Genomic DNA, 18,314 nt, shown 5'->3' with positions numbered 1-18,314 from the left:
ATGTCTGGTGGTGAAAGGAAAGTCCGATGCTGTAAAGATTTTTTCTCCATAGGAACCTGGAATGTAAGATCCATGAATCAAGGCAAGCTGGACGTGGTCAAACGAGATGAACCAGCCAGCATCTGAAATAAGAGCAGCTATGGATAAAGTGTTTCGGGTGAATTCATGGATTGCTAGACAGAGAAAGTTGCCTAGAGATGTGGTGGTTTACTTTGCAAAAAGAGAAATTAGAGATCAAGTGATACAAGCTGCCTACGATGCTAAAGTCGTGATTGCTGAACAAGAAGTCTTGGTTTTAAAAGAAATTCCTCCAAGGATTTTAAGGGGAAGGAAGGACTATACATTTCTTGTGCATGAGCTTAAGCAAAGAGATATAAGATTCAGATGGGAGATTCCAGAAGGGCTGATGGTGATGCATGAAGGTAAAAGGTACAGGCTGATCACTGTGAAACAAGCGCGTGATTTCTACAATAATGTCTTAAAAGCAACCCCATTAACACTTCTGGAAGCTGGAAAGGGATCTGGAGAAGAAGAACAACAACAGGAGGAAACAGAGGAAAATGGTGCTGGAGGAGATCAAGCTACAATTTCTTTGGATGATCCTAGAGAGCAAAGAGTGACGCGTGCTGCTTTAAGACGAGCAAAGAAAATAAAAGAGCAAGATCAGCAAAAGTCTTCAGATTCTTCACAACGCATTCATAGCCAAGCTGTGGGAGGAGCACGGCCTAAAGAAATTAGTCCTATCAAAGCTGTGGTCCAAGAGCTTTTTGAGGATATACATGGCAACTAAATTTTTAACTTGGAATGTTAATGGACTAAATTCACCGCAGAAGAGGAAGAAAGTTTTTCAATATTTAAAACAATTTAAGATAGATGTTATATGTCTGCAAGAAACGCATATTAGAGTTTTGGATCAAAAGTATTTAATGAACTCGAGACTGGGTACGCAATTTGTTGCTTCTGCAGAGAATAAGAAAAATGGAGTGGTTGTTTATGTTAAAAGTGCCTTAACAGCGGATTTAATTGAAGCAGATAAGCATGGAAGATATGTTATGATTGAGTTGTTGTTAGAAGATAAAAAGACGCTTTTAGTTGGACTATATGCACCAAATCAACAACAAGCTGACTTTTTTAGCTTACTTCACACAAAGCTTACCCAGTTGGATTATAAATCTTTTATTTTTATGGGGGACTGGAATGGAGTTATGGATGTACAGTTGGATAAGGCTGGAGCTTTTAAGCGCATTCCAAGTCATGCTAGACTGCCTAAATCTTTTTTTGAAATGAAGGATGACCTGGAATTGCGAGATATCTGGCGTGAGAGACACTTGCAGGAGAAGGACTATACTTTTTATTCTGATAGACACCAATCTTTTTCGAGGATTGATTTTATTTTGTCGACTAATGATTTATTTTTGAGAACTAAAAAGGTGAAGATTTGTGCAAGAACTATCTCTGACCACAGTCCAGTTTGGTTGGAGATTGATAAGGAAAAAAGAGATAGGCGCTCATGGCGTGTGAATGAGAATTTGTTTAGAAACCAGAGAAATGTGGAAGAATGCAAACAGCGGATGAAGGATTTTTTTGAGATTAATATGAACAAGGGTACCTCTATGGATATGGTTTGGGATGCTAGCAAGGCCTATATGAGAGGGGTGTTGATACATATGAATAATAGACATAGACGTGTAGTGGAGAATAGAAGGAAAGAACTGGAGAATGAAATAAAGGAAAAAGAAAAGGCTTTGATTTTGAACCCAGAGGATGTGAAGATCAAGGAGGCTATTAGATTGTTAAGAGGACAATTTGATAAATTAATGGCTGATCAAGTGGCGACCAATCTGCGGTTTGCTAGGCATAATACTTTTTGTAATGCCAATAAACCAGGCAGATGGTTAGCTTATAGACTGAGGAAAAAACAAAGGGCATCTAATATAGATAAGATTGAGTATAAAGGAAGGGTCGTGTTTCAACAGAATCTTATTAAGGACGCTTTTGTGGATTTTTATTCGAAATTATATACTAAAGAGGACATTAATTCAAAAGATATTGATACGTACTTGGAGAATGCTAGCATCCCGGTTCTTACGCAAGTACAAAAAGAGGGGATTAATCAGCTGATTACAGAAGAAGAAATCTTTACAGCTATTAAGGAACTGAAGGTGGATAAAGCACCAGGCACGGATGGCTTGACTGCGGCCTATTATAAAAACTTACAATTAGAGATGATAAAACCGTTAAAGGAACTGTTCCAGACAATCCAGAAGGGGGGAAAGGTGCCACCGTCTTGGAGAACAGCTTTTATTTTCTTGATTGCGAAGGAAGACCAGGATGCTACTTTAGTTAAAAATTATAGACCGATATCGCTTTTAAATACAGATTATAAGATATTTGCTAAGGTTTTGGCTAATAGATTGATGAGGGTTCTACAACAGGTGGTTCATGGGGATCAAACGGGGTTTATTAGTGGTAGACAAATGAAAAATAACGTGAGACATATAGTTGATGTGTTAGAGTTTTTGGAAAGGCACAACCAGATCTCTGCAGCGCTAATCTTTTTAGATGCTGAAAAGGCTTTTGATCAATTGAATTGGCAATTTTTGTTGAAAGTTTTAGACAAAATGGATTTTGGGGAAAAATTTCTACAACCGATTAGGGCATTATATCAAAAACAAACTGCCCGTATTATAGTTAACAATAGCCTGACAACAGCATGTAATATTGAGAAGGGCACAAGGCAAGGGTGTCCGCTATCGCCCTTGTTATTTGTGTTAACATTAGAGATATTATTGGTTAAGATTCGGAATTCGAAAAAAATTAAGGGGATACAAGTCGGAGATCAGGACTATAGATTGAGAGCATTTGCAGATGATCTGGTTGTTACAGTGACCCAGCCAGAGAACTCTGTTGTGGACCTGATGGAGATAATAACACAATATGGGAAGGTTTCTGGATTTAAAGTAAACATACAGAAAACTAAAATTTTGGCTAGAAATATGACAGTTTCACAGAAGGCTCTCTTAGAAGGATTAACTGGATTTGAGATTGTTAAAAGGGTTAAATATTTGGGGGTGACTTTGTCGCCCTCTAATACAAAGCTATATAAAAATAATTATGAAAAACTATGGGGGAAAATTCAAAAAGAATTGGAGAGTTGGGAAAAATTGCAATTGTCTTTGTTGGGACGGATTGCAGCAGTGAAAATGAATGTCCTGCCCAAATTTTTATTCTTATTTCAAATGATACCGATTCTTAAGAAAGATTCTAATTTGGAGGAATGGCAGCGTGGTATCAATAAATTTGTCTGGGCAGGGAAAAAGCCACGAGTTAAACTTAAGATTATGCAGGATACTCGTGAGAGAGGTGGCCTTAAATTGCCTAATCTTAAATTATATTATGAAGCTGCTGCATTAGTAGGAATAAGCGATTGGATTAATTTGACGCAACCGAGGTTATTAAATCTTGAGGGCCATGATTTGTTGTTTGGCTGGCATGCATATTTGTTGTATGATAAGAAGGTAGATTCCGTGTTTAGGATGCATATTTTAAGACAGGCATTGCTGAGAGTTTGGAAGAAGTACAGATACAAGTTAAGCAGCAAGATACCATTGTGGGCAATTCCAAAACACGCAATAGAAAATATACATGCTGGTTTCAAACACGATGAGACTACTTACAAGGAAATTTTAAGTTTGGAAAGGAATGTTTGGTGCCTGAAATCATATAATTTCTTGCGAGAAGAGAAGGTTGTTCAAACTTGGTTTCAATATATTCAGTTACGGGCCAGGTGGAAAGAAGACCAGAAAAATGGATTTGTAATGACTGATGAAAATTTGATAAAGCAAATTAGAAATCAGGGACCAGCACATATTAAACGGATATATCTTGCATTGATAGAGATCGATTCAGACAGAGCTGGTTAAGGATTGCATGATAAAATGGGCCCAAAACATTCAGGAAGTTATTACAATGGACACCTGGGAAAAGATTTGGGTGAGGAATGTAAAATTTACACAAGCTCAAAATTTAAGAGAAAATTTTTACAAAATGTTTTATAGATGGCATTTAGATCCTAAAAAGCTTGCAAGTATGTATCCGAATTATCAGCCTAAATGTTGGAGGTGCGGTGATGAAGATGCAACATATTTTCACATATGGTGGACTTGTAAAAAGGTTAAGGCTTTTTGGATAAAAGTCTGGTGGAATATGCAGAAGGTTTTTAAACGGAGGATAAAGTTTTGCCCACAATTTTTTTTGTTGGGAATAATTGTTGACGCTACAGTTGTGGACTCCAAGCTGATGCTGAACTTAGTTACGGCAGCAAGACTTTTGATAGGTCAATATTGGAAGAAAGAGGAACTGCCGACTATACAAGAGTGGATTTTAAAGGTTTCCGACCTGGCAGAGATGGCGAAGATTTCGGCCTATTTGAAAGATCATTCGCAAGAACATTATATTATGGAATGGAGAAAATGGATTGAGTTTATCCAGAACAAGTATAGGGTTAAGAAGTTTTATGTAGCATTCGAATAAGTCTTCCTTCGCTTTGTTTTTTCTTTTTTCTATTTTAGTTTCGTATATATATTTAATACTGCTAAGGCAGGGGTGTCAAACTCAATTTCACTGAGGGCCGCATCAGCATTGCGGTTGCCCTCAGGGGGCCGGGTGGGTATGTCCAGGGTGGGCGTGGCCTACTGGGTGGGCGTGGCTAGAGTGCGTATGGCCTACTGGGTGGGCGTGGCCAGCTCTACATCGTTCCCATCAAGGGTGCCTATGGGGGCCTGAGCAGGAGTGGGACAGATCTGAGGGTCTCTGACAGAAGGAGGGTCTCTGGGCCAGGGCCAAGGCAGTGGGGGCCGTTCCCTCACTGTTTCCAGGATGGCTTCGCGGGCCACATGAAACCACTTCGCGGGCCGGATCCGGCCCCCGGGCCTTGTGTTTGACATGTCTGTGCTAAGGCTTGTTTTATCCTATACAAGCTAGAGAGTAATGGATTTTAGAACTTGTAATTGTTAGTATATGGTTGTTTATGATTGCTTTTTTATATATATATACCTTGTATTTAGCTCTGGGAAGTCGGGGGGGGAGGGGGGGAGGGGGGGAGGGAGGGGGGCGAGGAGGGAGGGGGGAGGGGGGGAGGTAGGGGGGAGGTAGGGGGGGGAGGAGGGTGGGGGAAGGGGGGGTTCTTTAAAGGAAAACTGTATTGTAAAACTTTTCAATAAAAAAAAAAGAGATGACAAGACTAAACATCGACATCTTAGGTATCAGCGAACTAAAATGGACAGGAATGGGTGAATTTAATTCAGATGACCATCAGGTATACTACTGCGGTCAAGAATCCCTCAGAAGAAATGGAGTAGCCTTCATAGTCAATAAAAGAGTAGGAAAAGCAATACTGGGATACAATCCTCAAAATGACAGAATGATCTCAGTTCAAATCCAAGGCAAACCATTCAATATCACAGTAGTCCAGGTCTATGCCCCAACCACCGGTGCTGAAGAGGATGAAATTGACCGGTTCTATGAAGCCCTACAGCACCTTATAGAACTAACACCAAAAAATGATGTCCTTATCGTCATGGGGGATTGGAATGCTAAAGTAGGAAGCCAAAAGATAACCGGAATAACAGGCAAGTTTGGCCTTGGAGTACAAAATGAAGCAGGGCACAGGCTGATAGAATTTTGTCAAGAGAATATGATGGTGATAGCAAACACTCTTTTCCAACAACCCAAGAGACGGCTCTACACATGGACATCACCAGATGGTCAACACAGAAATCAGATTGACTATATGCTCTGCAGCCAAAGATGGAGAAGCTCTATACAGTCAGTAAAAACAAGACCAGGAGCTGACTGTGGCTCAGACCATGAGCTTCTCGTTGCAAAGTTTAGGCTTAAACTGAAGAAAGTAGGGAAAAGCACTAGGCCAGTCAGGTATGAATTAAATCATATCCCTGTTGAATATACAGTAGAGGTGACAAATAGATTTAAGGAATTAGATCTGATAGACAGAGTGCCTGAAGAACTATGGACAGAGGTTCGCAACATTGTACAAGAGGTAGCAACCAAAACCATCCCAAAGAAAAAGAAATGCAAGAAAGCAAAATGGCTGTCTGAGGAAGCTTTGCAAATAGCTGAGGAAAGGAGGGAAGCGAAAGGCAAGGGAGAAAAAGAAAGATACACCCAATTGAATGCAGAATTCCAGAGAATAGCTAGAAGAGATAAGAATGCCTTCTTAAATGAACAGTGCAAAGAAATAGAAGAAAACAATAGAATAGGGAGGACCAGAGATCTTTTCAAGAAAATTGGAGAGATGAAGGGAACGTTTCATGCAAAAATGGGCATGATAAAGGACCAAAATGGCAGGGACCTAACAGAGGCAGAAGAGATTAAGAAGAGATGGCAAAATTACACAGAAGAACTATACAAGAATGAGCTTAACGTCCCTGATAATCACAATGAGGTGGTCACTGACCTTGAGCCAGACATCCTAGAATGTGAAGTGAAGTGGGCCTTAGAAAAGCTGAGCAACAACAAAGCTAGTGGAGGTGACAGTATTCCAGCTGAGCTATTCAAAATCTTAAAAGACGATGCAGTAAAAGTGCTACACTCAATTTGCCAGCAAATTTGGAAAACTCAACAATGGCCACAGGATTGGAAAAGATCAGTTTACATTCCAATTCCAAAGAAAGGCAGTTTAGTTCAAACTATCGCACCATTGCACTCATTTCTCATGCTAGTAAAGTTATGCTTAAAATTCTACAAGCTAGACTCCAGCAGTATGTGGATCGAGAACTACCAGAAGTACAGGCAGGATTTCGAAGAGGCAGAGGAACTAGAGATCAAATTGCTAACATACGCTGGATCATGGAGAAAGCTAGAGAGTTCCAGAAAAACATCTACTTCTGCTTCATTGACTATGCTAAAGCCTTTGATTGTGTGGATCATAACAAACTGTGGCAAGTCCTTAAAGAGATGGGCATACCAGACCATCTTATTTGTCTCTTGAGAAACCTATATGCGGGCCAAGAAGCAACAGTGAGAACTGGACACGGAACCACTGATTGGTTCAAAATTGGGAAAGGAGTCCGGCAAGGCTGTATACTGTCACCTTGCCTATTTAACTTATATGCAGAGCACATCATGAGAAAGGCAGGGCTAAATGAATCAAAAGTTGGAATTAAGATTGCCGGAAGAAACATCAACAACCTAAAATATGCAGATGATACCACTCTAATGGCAGAAAGTGAAGAGGAACTGAAGAGTCTCTTGTTGCGAGTGAAGAAGGAGAGTGCAAAAGTTGGGTTGAAACTTAACATTAAGAAAACCAAGATCATGGCATCCGGCCCTCTCAATTCCTGGCTGTTGTGACTCAGGGCCAGCCTGTGGGTCCGACAGCCGGCTCCGACGTATCGGAGGACTCAGATGAGGGGGAGGAGGGAGACGAACCGGCTGATGATGGTTTGGAGGCTTTGCAGAGTCCTCAGCCGGGGACCTCTTCTCAGCTGCGTGAGCCCGAGAGTGCGGAGGATGATGACCCACAGCTGGCCCTGTTCAAGGACGCCCGACGCAGGAGGCAGTCGAGCAGGAACAAACAAAGAAAGGCTATGGGACTCCTCGGGAGGAGGCACAGGGAGACCACGCCCTGAGCTCTCTATAAAAGGAGTGTTTGGGGAGGGGCTGGTTGCTGAAAGCAACTTTTCCGCTTGAGAAGACAAGCTCTAGTGTTTTTGTTAACTGCGTAATTAAATCTTGGCAGAAGCCTTTTAGCCTTGGACGCTCTCCAGTCTCTTCTTTCTGATAAGGGGTTTGTTAGAAGAGGGCTGGTTCAGAACACTGGCAAATAAATGGGGAAGAAATGGAGGTAGTGACAGATTTTATTTTCCTGGGCTCCAAGATCAAGGCAGATGGGGACTGTAGCCAAGAAATTAAAAGACGCTTGCTCCTTGGGAGGAAAGCCATGGCAAATGTAGACAGCACACTAAAAAGCAGAGACATCACCCTGTCAACAAAAGTGCGTATAGTCAAGGCTATGGTCTTCCCAGTTGCAATGTATGGCAGTGAAAGTTGGACCATAAGAAAGGCTGAGCGCCAAAAAATTGAAGCCTTTGAACTATGCTGCTGGAGAAGACTCCTGCGAGTTCCTTGGACTGCAAGGCGATCAAACCGGTCAGTCCTAGAGGAGATCAACCCTGACTGCTCTTTAGAAGGCCAGATCCTGAAGCTAAAACTCAAATACTTTGGCCACCTAATGAAAAGGAAGGACTCACTGGAGAAGAGCCTAATGCTGGGAAAGATTGAGGGCAATAGAAGAAGGGGACGACAGAGAATGAGGTGGCTGGATGGAGTTACTGAAGCAGTAGGCGTGAGCTTAAATGGACTCCAGAAGATGGTAGAGGACAGGAAAGCCTGGAGGAACGTTGTCCATAGGGTCGCGATGGGTCGGACACGACTTCGCAACTAACAACAACAACAATCCTATTTTTTTGAGATGGATCGGGTTTATGTAATGTATTTGGTATTCAGAAAGAGGAGGTGAATAAAAGTTCAGTTGGCAGTTGCTGAGAGAGTTTTTTGGAGAGACGAGGCTGCCTGGCTGGTTCAGAGCATCTCTATCGACCCGGGTCTGAATTCTTTTCCCAACTCTCCCCGTTGGTCCCGATCTACCCCCTTGTTGGGGGTACTGGATTGGACAATTCGCTGCTCAGTGTCCCTGTTGCCCACATCTGAAGCATTTGATTGGTGGGCCAGGAGGTGGCTTGGATGATTCCGCTGCTTTGATGGCTGGAGGTCTTCATGGAGGCGGCCGCCTGGCCTGCCCTGGCTTCGGTCCGGCTACTGGAGGAATCTGCTTCTTATAACGAGCAAGCTTGATGTCTAGTCTCACTGCCGCATGGTACCACTCTTGCAGTTCATCGGGAACTGCCTGGTAGATGCAGGCCTGGGAAAGGTGATCATGTAGCCCCTCCTTGAAGTGATGCACTAGGGATTGCTCTGGCCACCTCTCAATCGACCTGCCACCTTGCGAAATTCTCGCACGTAATCCAATGCAGGGCTACCGCCCTGCTTTATCTTGTGAATTTGTTTCTCTGCCTTGAAGGCTATGGATTGGTCCTCGAACCTAGCCCTCAGCCCTAGGAGGAAGAGATGGAGGTCTCCTAGTTCAGGTGCTTGCTCGTTGTACAAATTGTTTAGCCACTCAGATGCCTCCCCTTCCAGATTAGCTGCGACAATGTCGACCATAGCAGCTGGATCTGGGTAAAAATTGGCATTTTGATTCATGTGGGAACATACTTGATTAAGGAAGAAAATCAGCTTCTCCGGGTCGTCATCAAAAGTTGCTTTAAGGGGTGATGCCATCATGGGCTGCTGTCCCCCCCATTGCTGTTGCACTCTGAACGTCTGCTGTCCTCACAGCAGCGGCTGCTGCACCCCCGGCTGCTGCAGGCCCATCGGCTGCTGTGCCCCAGCCTGTGGCTGCCTGTCCAACAGGCCATGCAGTCCTCCCAGCTGCTGAACAAAATCATGTTGAATACCCACATTTGGGTCTTCTCTCTGCACAGGTCTCGGGCTCTGGTGGCGCCTATGGTGATGCTCGGGACTGTGTGACCGATAGTAGTAATGGTCAGTGCTCTCACAGTGCTGGTAATGATCCGGGCTTCAACGTTATCGGTGATGGCTCGGGCTTCAGTAGCGAGGTCGTCCATCGGGGCTGTCATCCTCTCGCTGTCTGGAGCTATCGTGGTGGCGCCTGTCAGGAGATTGCGATGAGCGACGGTGGTTAGGGCTTGGCCAGTGGCTGGGACTCCTGCATTGTGAGTGGCGCTCCGAGGTCCTTGAGGAGTGGTGACAATCCGGACTGCTGTGTCCCGAGTGGTGGTTGGGACTCTTCTTTCTCACCGGGCTTGAGGTTAATGCTGGTGGCTTCGAATGCAGAGAAGCCACTCATGCTCTGTCTGCGGGGCTAGGGCTTCTCTTGGGTACAGGTCGCCGAAGCTCCCACTGGTCATCGTACTCACTTGCATGCGAGGAGTGGGAGAGCTGTTCCCTACTCTTTACTTCCAGCCTGTTGAACCTCTCCACTAACCTCTCTACCGATTGGCTGTGGACTGCAGACAGGTATTTCCACTCTTCAGAGTCATTGGTGGTTGCTAATCTCTTGGCTCCCCTGCGGACCGGGGAACGTGACTTTTGCGAGGCCCCCGCCTGCAAGTTGGCCTCAGATGCTTTTGAAGAGCTCTTCTTAGGCAGGATTGTCTCAGGATGCTTGGAGTCTCCGCTGGGCAGGGTCCACTCTGAGGACCACAGCAGCTCCCGCATCTTTGGTCTTGCCCCATTGTCAGCAATTCTGAACTTCCATTTTCTGCCAGTGTGATGGCTTGCGCTCCCTCCGCTGAGGCAACAGCCATGGCCAGGGTGCTGGTTACAGGTGCTTCTTCCTTCTCTATGCTGAGATCTTCCCTGAGTCATTGTTGGTCTATCCCTTGACTTCGGGAAGGTGACTGGAGCTCAGGACCCCAAGATGGTTAACGTAGAAGGTAGTTTTGGGTTAATGTCATGGTTCTGATAAATGAAACCCATCAAAAGAACTTCAAGGCAAGAATTCATCCTTAAAGAACATTTTATTAGGATACACAGTATCGGCACTACATAGTTGAACCCAAAACTAAATTCCCTTCCCCCAGATACAAAGTAATAAGTTGCAATTCCCACCCCCTGGAAGCAGTCATCAATCACATTCTCCAATTAGCCTGAAGCGCGGGCTCCCTCTCCAGTTCCTCAGCCTGCCAAAACATTATCAGTGTGTCCTTGAGTTCCCACGGAGTTGCATTATTGTGGCTAGCTGAGCTCAAGCATTCACCCCATCCCCCCTTCTACACCTGATTCCTAAACAGCAAAAAAAGCACGCTGAAAGCAGAGTAAAAATGGTTGCAATTTCCCTTAGTTGTCAGAGTAGGAACATCCATTGTCACTGTGTTGACACAATAATGATGGGCCCAATTCTTGTCCTGATCTCCCATTTTGCATCCAAAATATAGGTGGTATGCCTTTTTTTACCACTGCCGCCATACTGCACTTTTGAAATGGAAATGTAACCTCGCCACACATATAGCAGAAGATATCGGCATTGTTTACACAGTTTCGAGGCATCTTGGCTTCTGAGGGAAAATACAGTCGGACAAAATCGCTCGGATTCGGACCGGTCTGGACTCTGACTGGGCAGAGTCTGACGATCAGGACACGGGCGGTCTTGCCGATATTACCTGGGAGGAGTTTGATTCTGTGACTCCGGAGGAAGTGGACAGGATTATGGGGAGGCTGAGCTCCACCACATGTTTATTGGACCCGTGCCCTTCCTGGCTGGTCTGTGCAGCCCGGGAGAGGACACGAAGCTGGTTCCAGGCAGTTATATCGGCTTCTTTGAGTGAGGGTAGCTTCCCCGCCGTCTTGAAAGAGGCGGTGGTGAGGCCTCTCCTCAAGAAGCCTGCCTTGGACCCAGCTGTGTTGAACAACTTTCGTCCGGTCTCCAACCTTCGCTTCCTTGCGAAGGTTGTTGAGAGTGTGGTGGCGCATCAGCTCCCTCTGGTCCTGGATGAAGCGGATTATCTAGACCCGTACCAATCGGGTTTCAGGCCCGGGTACAGCACGGAGACGGCATTGGTCGCGCTGGTGAATGATCTCTGGAGGGCTCGGGACAGGGGACATTCCTCTGTTCTAGTCCTATTAGACCTCTCAGCGGCTTTCGATACCATCGACCATGGTATCTTGCTGCGGCGTCTCAGGGGATTGGGAGTGGGAGGCACGGTTTTACAGTGGTTCTCCTCCTGTCTCCAGGGACGTTCGCAGTCGGTGTTGACAGGAGGGCAGAGGTCAACCTCGAGGTCTCTCGTTTGTGGAGTTCCTCAGGGGTCGGTCCTCTCGCCTCTCCTGTTCAACATCTATATGAAACCGCTGGGTGAGATCATTCGTGGTTTTGGAGTTGGGTATCATCAGTATGCTGATGATGCCCAGCTTTTTCTTTCGACCCCAAACCACCCCAGTGATGCCCTCAACTTGATGTCCCGTTGCCTGGAGGCGGTTCGGGTCTGGATGGGGAGGAACAGACTTCAACTCAACCCCGACAAGACTGAGTGGCTTTGCATACCTTCATCCCGGGTCAATTTGGATATTCCATCTCTCTCTATGGGGGGTGAACTATTACCCCCCGTAGATAGGGCTCGCAACTTGGGAGTCCTCCTAGATTCACGGCTCACCTTGGAAGATCACATAGTGGCTGTGACTAGGGGGGCTTTCGCCCAGGTTCGCCTGGTGTGCCAGTTGCGGCCCTATCTAGGCCGGGATGACTTATGCATGGTCACTCACGCGCTCGTGACCTCTCGTCTGGACTACTGCAACGCTCTCTACATGGGGCTGCCCTTGAGGACCACCCGGAGGCTCCAACTGGTACAGAATGCAGCCGCGAGAGTTGTGTTGGGAGTCTCCCGATACTCCCATGTTACACCTCTGCTCCGTGAGGTGCATTGGTTACCAGTTGTCTTCCGGGTGAGATTCAAGGTACTAGTAATGGTGTTTAAAGCCCTACATGGCAAGGGTCCGGAGTACCTTAGGGAACACCTGTTGCCGGCATCAACCTCCCTTCGCCCTGTGCGTTCCCACAGAGAGGGCCTCCTCAGGGTGCCACCGATCAGAGAATGTTGATTGGTGGCCCCCAGGGGGAGAGCCTTCTCTGTGGGCGCCCCGGAGCTATGGAATCAGTTACCGGTTGAGCTCCGGATGGCGCCCGATCTTCGCTCCTTTCACCGCGATCTAAAAACATTCTTATTCAAACAAGCCGGCCTGGCCTGATGGGGGATTGGTGGGGTTTTTTACTGTTGTTTTATTGGGGTTTTAATATTGTATTGACTGTTTTTAGTGGGCATGTATTTAATCCTTTTTTAATTTTTGTAATTCTGTATTCTTATTCTTGCCCTGTTCACCACCCTGAGTCCTTCGGGAGAAGGGCGGTATAGAAATATTATTAAATTAAATTAAATTAAATTAAATTAAATTAAATTAAATTAAATTAAATTAAATTAAATTAAATTAAATTAAATTAAATTAAATTAAATCACGCAACTGTTCCTTGGAAATGTCAGGCAATGACACGTTTCACAAGCCACCAGATGTAACTGTATAATGCATAGATCTGACCAAGACAAATGTACCTTGCAATAAAAGAACAATAAATTACAGTTAGGTGATAATCTTTAATCTCAAAGTGAAGACAAATCTGTACACTTCCATGCGGTACCATTTTCATTGTTCTATTGTAATTGCTTAAAGTTATGAGTCATCGTGATCTTTAGACACCTCTTTCTCTTGTAGGCACATATACTCGCTTGTGTGTAAATCTTTATTGTGTAATATCTTGAAAACTTTAGCCAACCACCACCTTTATCACCTGTTTTCTAATTCATCTAATTAAAATATGTAAGAATTAACACATTTTATCTTGGAGGTCAATAATTTCCCAAAATTTGTAGACCAGTGTTTTTTGGCATGTGCCTAATATAAGCCCTACCCCCAAAATAAGCCCTAGTTAAGAGCCCGCCTACTCCATCCCACCATCTGGTTGCTCACTGCCATAACAGGGCAGGAGAGCATGCGTCGCATCAATGCTGTCGTCACAAGGTGAGGCGAGACAGGTGGGGGTGGAGCTGCCCTGCACCCACTTAACTCAGGTCCCCGCAGTCAGGCCACTCCCCGCTCGGTGACCTCCCCCCACCCATTCAATGACCCAGCTGCCCACCCACCTCTTCCTTTTCACTCCCCTCCAGAGCTGGACTGCCATGCTATGGATGATGGGGGAGGCTCAGTCGCCTTACCTGGTCTCCCTCCACCATTTTGGAGCAAGGGGGGAGTGACAGCAAAAGATTTCCGCCACTGGTAAACAGCCATGTCCGCTGCTGGAGGCGCTTTCTTCGGTCCCGGCTGCCCCTGCTTCACCCCGCAAGAACACCTGCCTGGTGGCAGCCACCACCTCCATCAAGTCTCCCCTGGCTTGGGCCGTAACTGGGCGGTGCAAGCCTCCCTTGCCGCCTCCCTCCACCTGCCAGACACCCGCTGAAGCTGCCTGCCCGCTCTCTCCCACCATCTGCTTGCCACTTACAGGGCTTCCCAGGTTAGACGCTTGGGAGGCAAGGACAGTGCTGGCAGAACGCGACTTCAGGTGAGGAGAGCGGCACGGACAGGCGGGGGAAGCTGAAAAACTGGGCGGCACAAGCCTCCCCTATGGCCTCCCTCTGCCTGCCACACTTTCCTTTTGCAAGCAGACGAAGCTTCCAGTCTCCATCAGTTGTCTGTCCGGGCGAAAAGAGTTTGGGCGCCCATGGGGCACTTGGAAACAAAGTGAATTGCTCCATTTCCAAGCGCCCCATAGGTGCCCAAACACTTTTCACTCAAAGGGAGACTGGAAGCTTTGTCTGCTTGCAAACGGAGCGCTTGGAAACAGAGCGATTTTCTCTGTTTCCATGCGTCCCATAGGCACCTGAACACTTTTTGCCTGGATGGAGAACTGCGAGACTGGAAGCTTTGTCTGCTTGCAAAAGGAAAGAGTGTGTCAGACGGAGGTGGCAGGGGAGGCTTGCGTGGCCCAGTCCTTTGGCTTCCCCCGCCTGTCTGAGCCGCTCTCCTCCTTGGCTGAAGGTATGTTCCACTGGCACTGCCCTCGCCTCCTGAATGTCTACTTTGGGAAGCTCTGTAAAGCGTTGCAGCCATGGGCAAGCAGACAGTGGGAGGGAGTGGGTGGCCAGCCACAAAGTCAGAAATCCCACGAAAATAAGCCCTAATGGGTCTTTTGGTCAAAAAAAAAATACAACCCGGTCTTATTTTTGGGGAAACACGCAGTTCTATTTTGCATTACCTGGAGGGATAATGCTGAGGCTTGCTTTTTGAATAGACAGGCAGAGGCTTGACTTGTTAAGCTTCAAACTAGAGAAGTACATTGCTATTTCTACAGTTACTGTCCTGATTTGTCTGCAGGGTTGAACCATGATATAGAGCAGGGCTTAGTAAGCTATGGAAAATGTGGAGGAACTACAACTCCCTAGATATCTTATCATTAGCAGTGGTGCTAGATGGGATTGTAGGAGTTCATTGACGGCTGAAGGACCCAGTTCCAGTCCCCTGATTTAATTCTATATGGATATGTAGATGTATTGCATCTGTAACTGAGAATTTGCATTCGACTTTGTGGTTGTGAATGTATATTGAGCACACCAGGTTGGGGAAGGTTGCTTTTGTTTAATTAATGTATGTTAGCAGCAGCTGTATGTTAGCTGCAGCACAGAACATGGATTAGTCTTCCCAAATTCAAAGTGTAATTATTAGGACTATCTGTTCAATTTCCTGCATGACAAATGTTCATGGTAAATGTTAGTGTTCTGATAACCTCAGCATAGAATGATATACATTTTTGGAAATGAAAGGCAAGAAAAAATTTCAGTTCAGAAAAACAAAGAAAAATCACTGTCTCATTAGCAGGATAATAATTATAATCTTTCTACTATTACTAGTTCCTGCTTAAAGCTGCATAAATATTCACAAAATGAAGATCCCACTTGCCAAGTGAACCATTCAGCCCTATTTTTTTAATCTATCAGTTTAAATTAGCAACCTTCAAAAAAATCACAACACTGTTCTCTTGTCCTCTCTCTCTTCTTACTTCATGACAACTATTTTTTATTCTTACAGGTGAGAAAGTTCCGGACCCTGACAGAATTGATCATGGATGCTGAAGAACATGTGAAAAACCCATACAAAGGCAAAAAACTGAAGGTAGGTGTTGGCTTTGAGGAGGATATGGTCAGCTAAAGAAATTTCTCTTAAATCAAGTTGTTGCTTTTGCCCAAATGGCACAAAATTTTGATACGTAACTCCAGTATTTCTTAAGACTCAGATGTGCTTCCATTTTCTTTTTTTCTGGTTATTTTTTAGTAATGGATTAGAGGGAGTCATAATTGGTAACATGCCACACTCCATGGATTTACCCATAACTTTCTCACAAGAGCGTATTTACTTGTAATATTTATACCTCATCTACCCTCCAGGGGCTCAGGGTGGTTACATGACACTCCTTCCTCCACCACAGCTCTGTGTGTCAGTTTGGGCTGACATAGTAACTGACTCAGAGTCACACAGTGAACTTTCTAGGCATCCTGGGTCCCCATCAAATGGGTCTATGACAACTCACTGCAGCCAGGTGGGCGTGACCGGGTAGGTGTGCCCATCTTGAGTGCTGCCAGGTGGGCAAGGGTGAGTGGGCGTGGCTGGGTTGACACGAAGGATTAGGTGCAGCCCATTCGGGGCGGATGACTTGCGGCGGTTGGGTGTGCATGGCCAAGTGGACACAATCACATCTGTGTGGCTGGCTGGGGGGTGCCGGGTGGGTGTGGCCAAGTAGGTGCGGAAAAAGTTACCACGGGCAGCTGGAGGTGGAGCCAACTCAGCATCCTGCCAAAACAAAAATCACCCGGGGACGTGCTGGCAACTAGGAAGCAGGGAAGCGGCAAAATTTGAAAGGCAAAGGGTGGCCTTCCCCCTCCCCCTTTACAGAAGGGCTCCTTTTTTCTTGCTACTTCCTGAGCAGAGAATTCTATCTGTGGCAGGGAAGGGGGTGCCGGATTCCTCCTCCCCCAATTTGGTGAAAGAGGGCACTTTTGCTCTGCTATCTTTAGCAGAGAAGGGAGGGGCTGGATCCCCCCCTCCAATTTGGTGAAAGGGAGCATCTTTACTATGCTATGTCTGGCAGGGAATGCAGGGGCTGGATTCCTCCCCCTCCAAATTTGGTGAAATGGAGCATTTTGCCTCTGCTATCTGGTAGTGGTTGGATTCCCCCCCTATTTGGTGAAACAGCATTTTTCCTCTGCTATCCCTGGCAAGGAAGGGAGGGCCTGGATTCCCCCCCCCATTTGGTGGAAGAGAGCATTTTTGCTCTGCTATCTGGTAGGGAAGGGAGGGGCTGGATTCCCCGCAATTTGGTGAAATTTTGCTATGCAAAATAGTCTGGATGAAGGCACTGGTGAGGAGCTACCTTTGGTGGCCAGGGCTAGATAAAGCTATCGAGGCCCAAGTACATGGTTGCTACACGTATCAACAATCCGGACTAGAGATGCCACAGGCCCCTGTCCACCGATGGGAGGGCGCTCACACACCGAGGTCAAGAATCCACATTGACAGTTTTTCTTAATAGTCTCAGGTTTCCTTCCCCCAAGCAGAAAACCAGTTCTATAGACATGCAAATTTAAGCCATCAAGAAGGTTGGAGCTAGACGCTTAGGAAGACAAAGCCCTAACATCTACATACTCCAGCCCCAGGAAAGCAGGATATGACCTTTGGACATAATAGGATTAACCCACAACCATCAAGAATACCAGAAAGGCACATCTAGACTCAGGTCAGAATACGTGATGCAGGAAATACAAACCCTGAAACAGGAAATAACCAAACAATAGAGTCCATGGGGTGTAAGAACCCACTCCCCACATGTGGTCAGACCTTTTGTGCTGGATCCATCTTTCTGTCTGGCTTTTCTCCGCAATAAACTGTAACCTTCTTCCTAAAGCAGTCGCCATGTTGTTTATCCCCGGCTTGGATGGAACCATAATGAAGACTTTTCATCCAGCAATTTTGGCACCCCAGAATGGGACTCCAAGCTAACCTCTCCAATGGACTGAGATTGGTAAGCCCCATCTTGCCGGCAGCAGACCCCTTTGTGTCTGTGGATGGGTTTCCCAGGCCCTGCCCAAGTGGAGCTAGGGTAGTAAAGGGAGTTTGGGGTTTGAGCTCAAGGGTTGCTTTGGAAAGAAGGTGAAGGTTAGTGTTGTATTTTTGGTTCAAAGGCATTAAGTGAGACGATGTGTTGAAACAACAACAAGTGTATTAACTCAGAACAGAACAGAAGCAAGCTAATGGCTGCTGTGCAGCTATTTATACGGTTGGCCTCTAGGCGGCGACCAATAGGTTTAAAATAGAAGTTTCCTGCCCCAAACCTAATTATCAGCCTGGAGACAGCAAGTCTGGCTCAGTAACAGCAACCGTTACATAACACAGGAATCTAGGTCAGACATTAAGCAAGTGATCAGACATTAAGCAAGTGATTTTAACAGAAATGGCCAGTACATTACACCCCTTCCCCCTAGATAGTTCAAACTCTCAGTTGTTTGACATAATCTTTCAGATAGTTAGGCGGCCTTTTTGACCGTTCAGAACGTCTAGGGGTTACAGGGACCTCCTGGTCTACCTGCTTGCCTGCCAGGCTGGGTAGACCAGGACTC

General features: G+C 45.8%; 1 protein-coding gene across 1 annotated transcript in view; it reads left to right on the top strand.

The window, feature by feature from the left end:
* The window catches only part of LOC310648256 (nucleolar transcription factor 1-like), a 254,864-nt gene that overhangs the window by 14,092 nt on the left and 222,458 nt on the right, over positions 1–18,314 (top strand). Inside the window, exon 4 of the mRNA XM_083376002.1 lies at positions 15,733–15,816. Within this exon, the coding sequence (XP_083232128.1) occupies positions 15,733–15,816 (84 nt within the window). The remainder of the gene's footprint in view (positions 1–15,732; positions 15,817–18,314) is intronic.

Source organism: Vipera ursinii, assembly GCF_947247035.1.
Source record: "Vipera ursinii genome assembly, chromosome: W".
Taxonomy (NCBI): domain Eukaryota; kingdom Metazoa; phylum Chordata; class Lepidosauria; order Squamata; family Viperidae; genus Vipera; species Vipera ursinii.
Note: the sequence above shows the minus strand (reverse complement) of the source record. Positions and strands in the feature narration are given on the sequence as shown.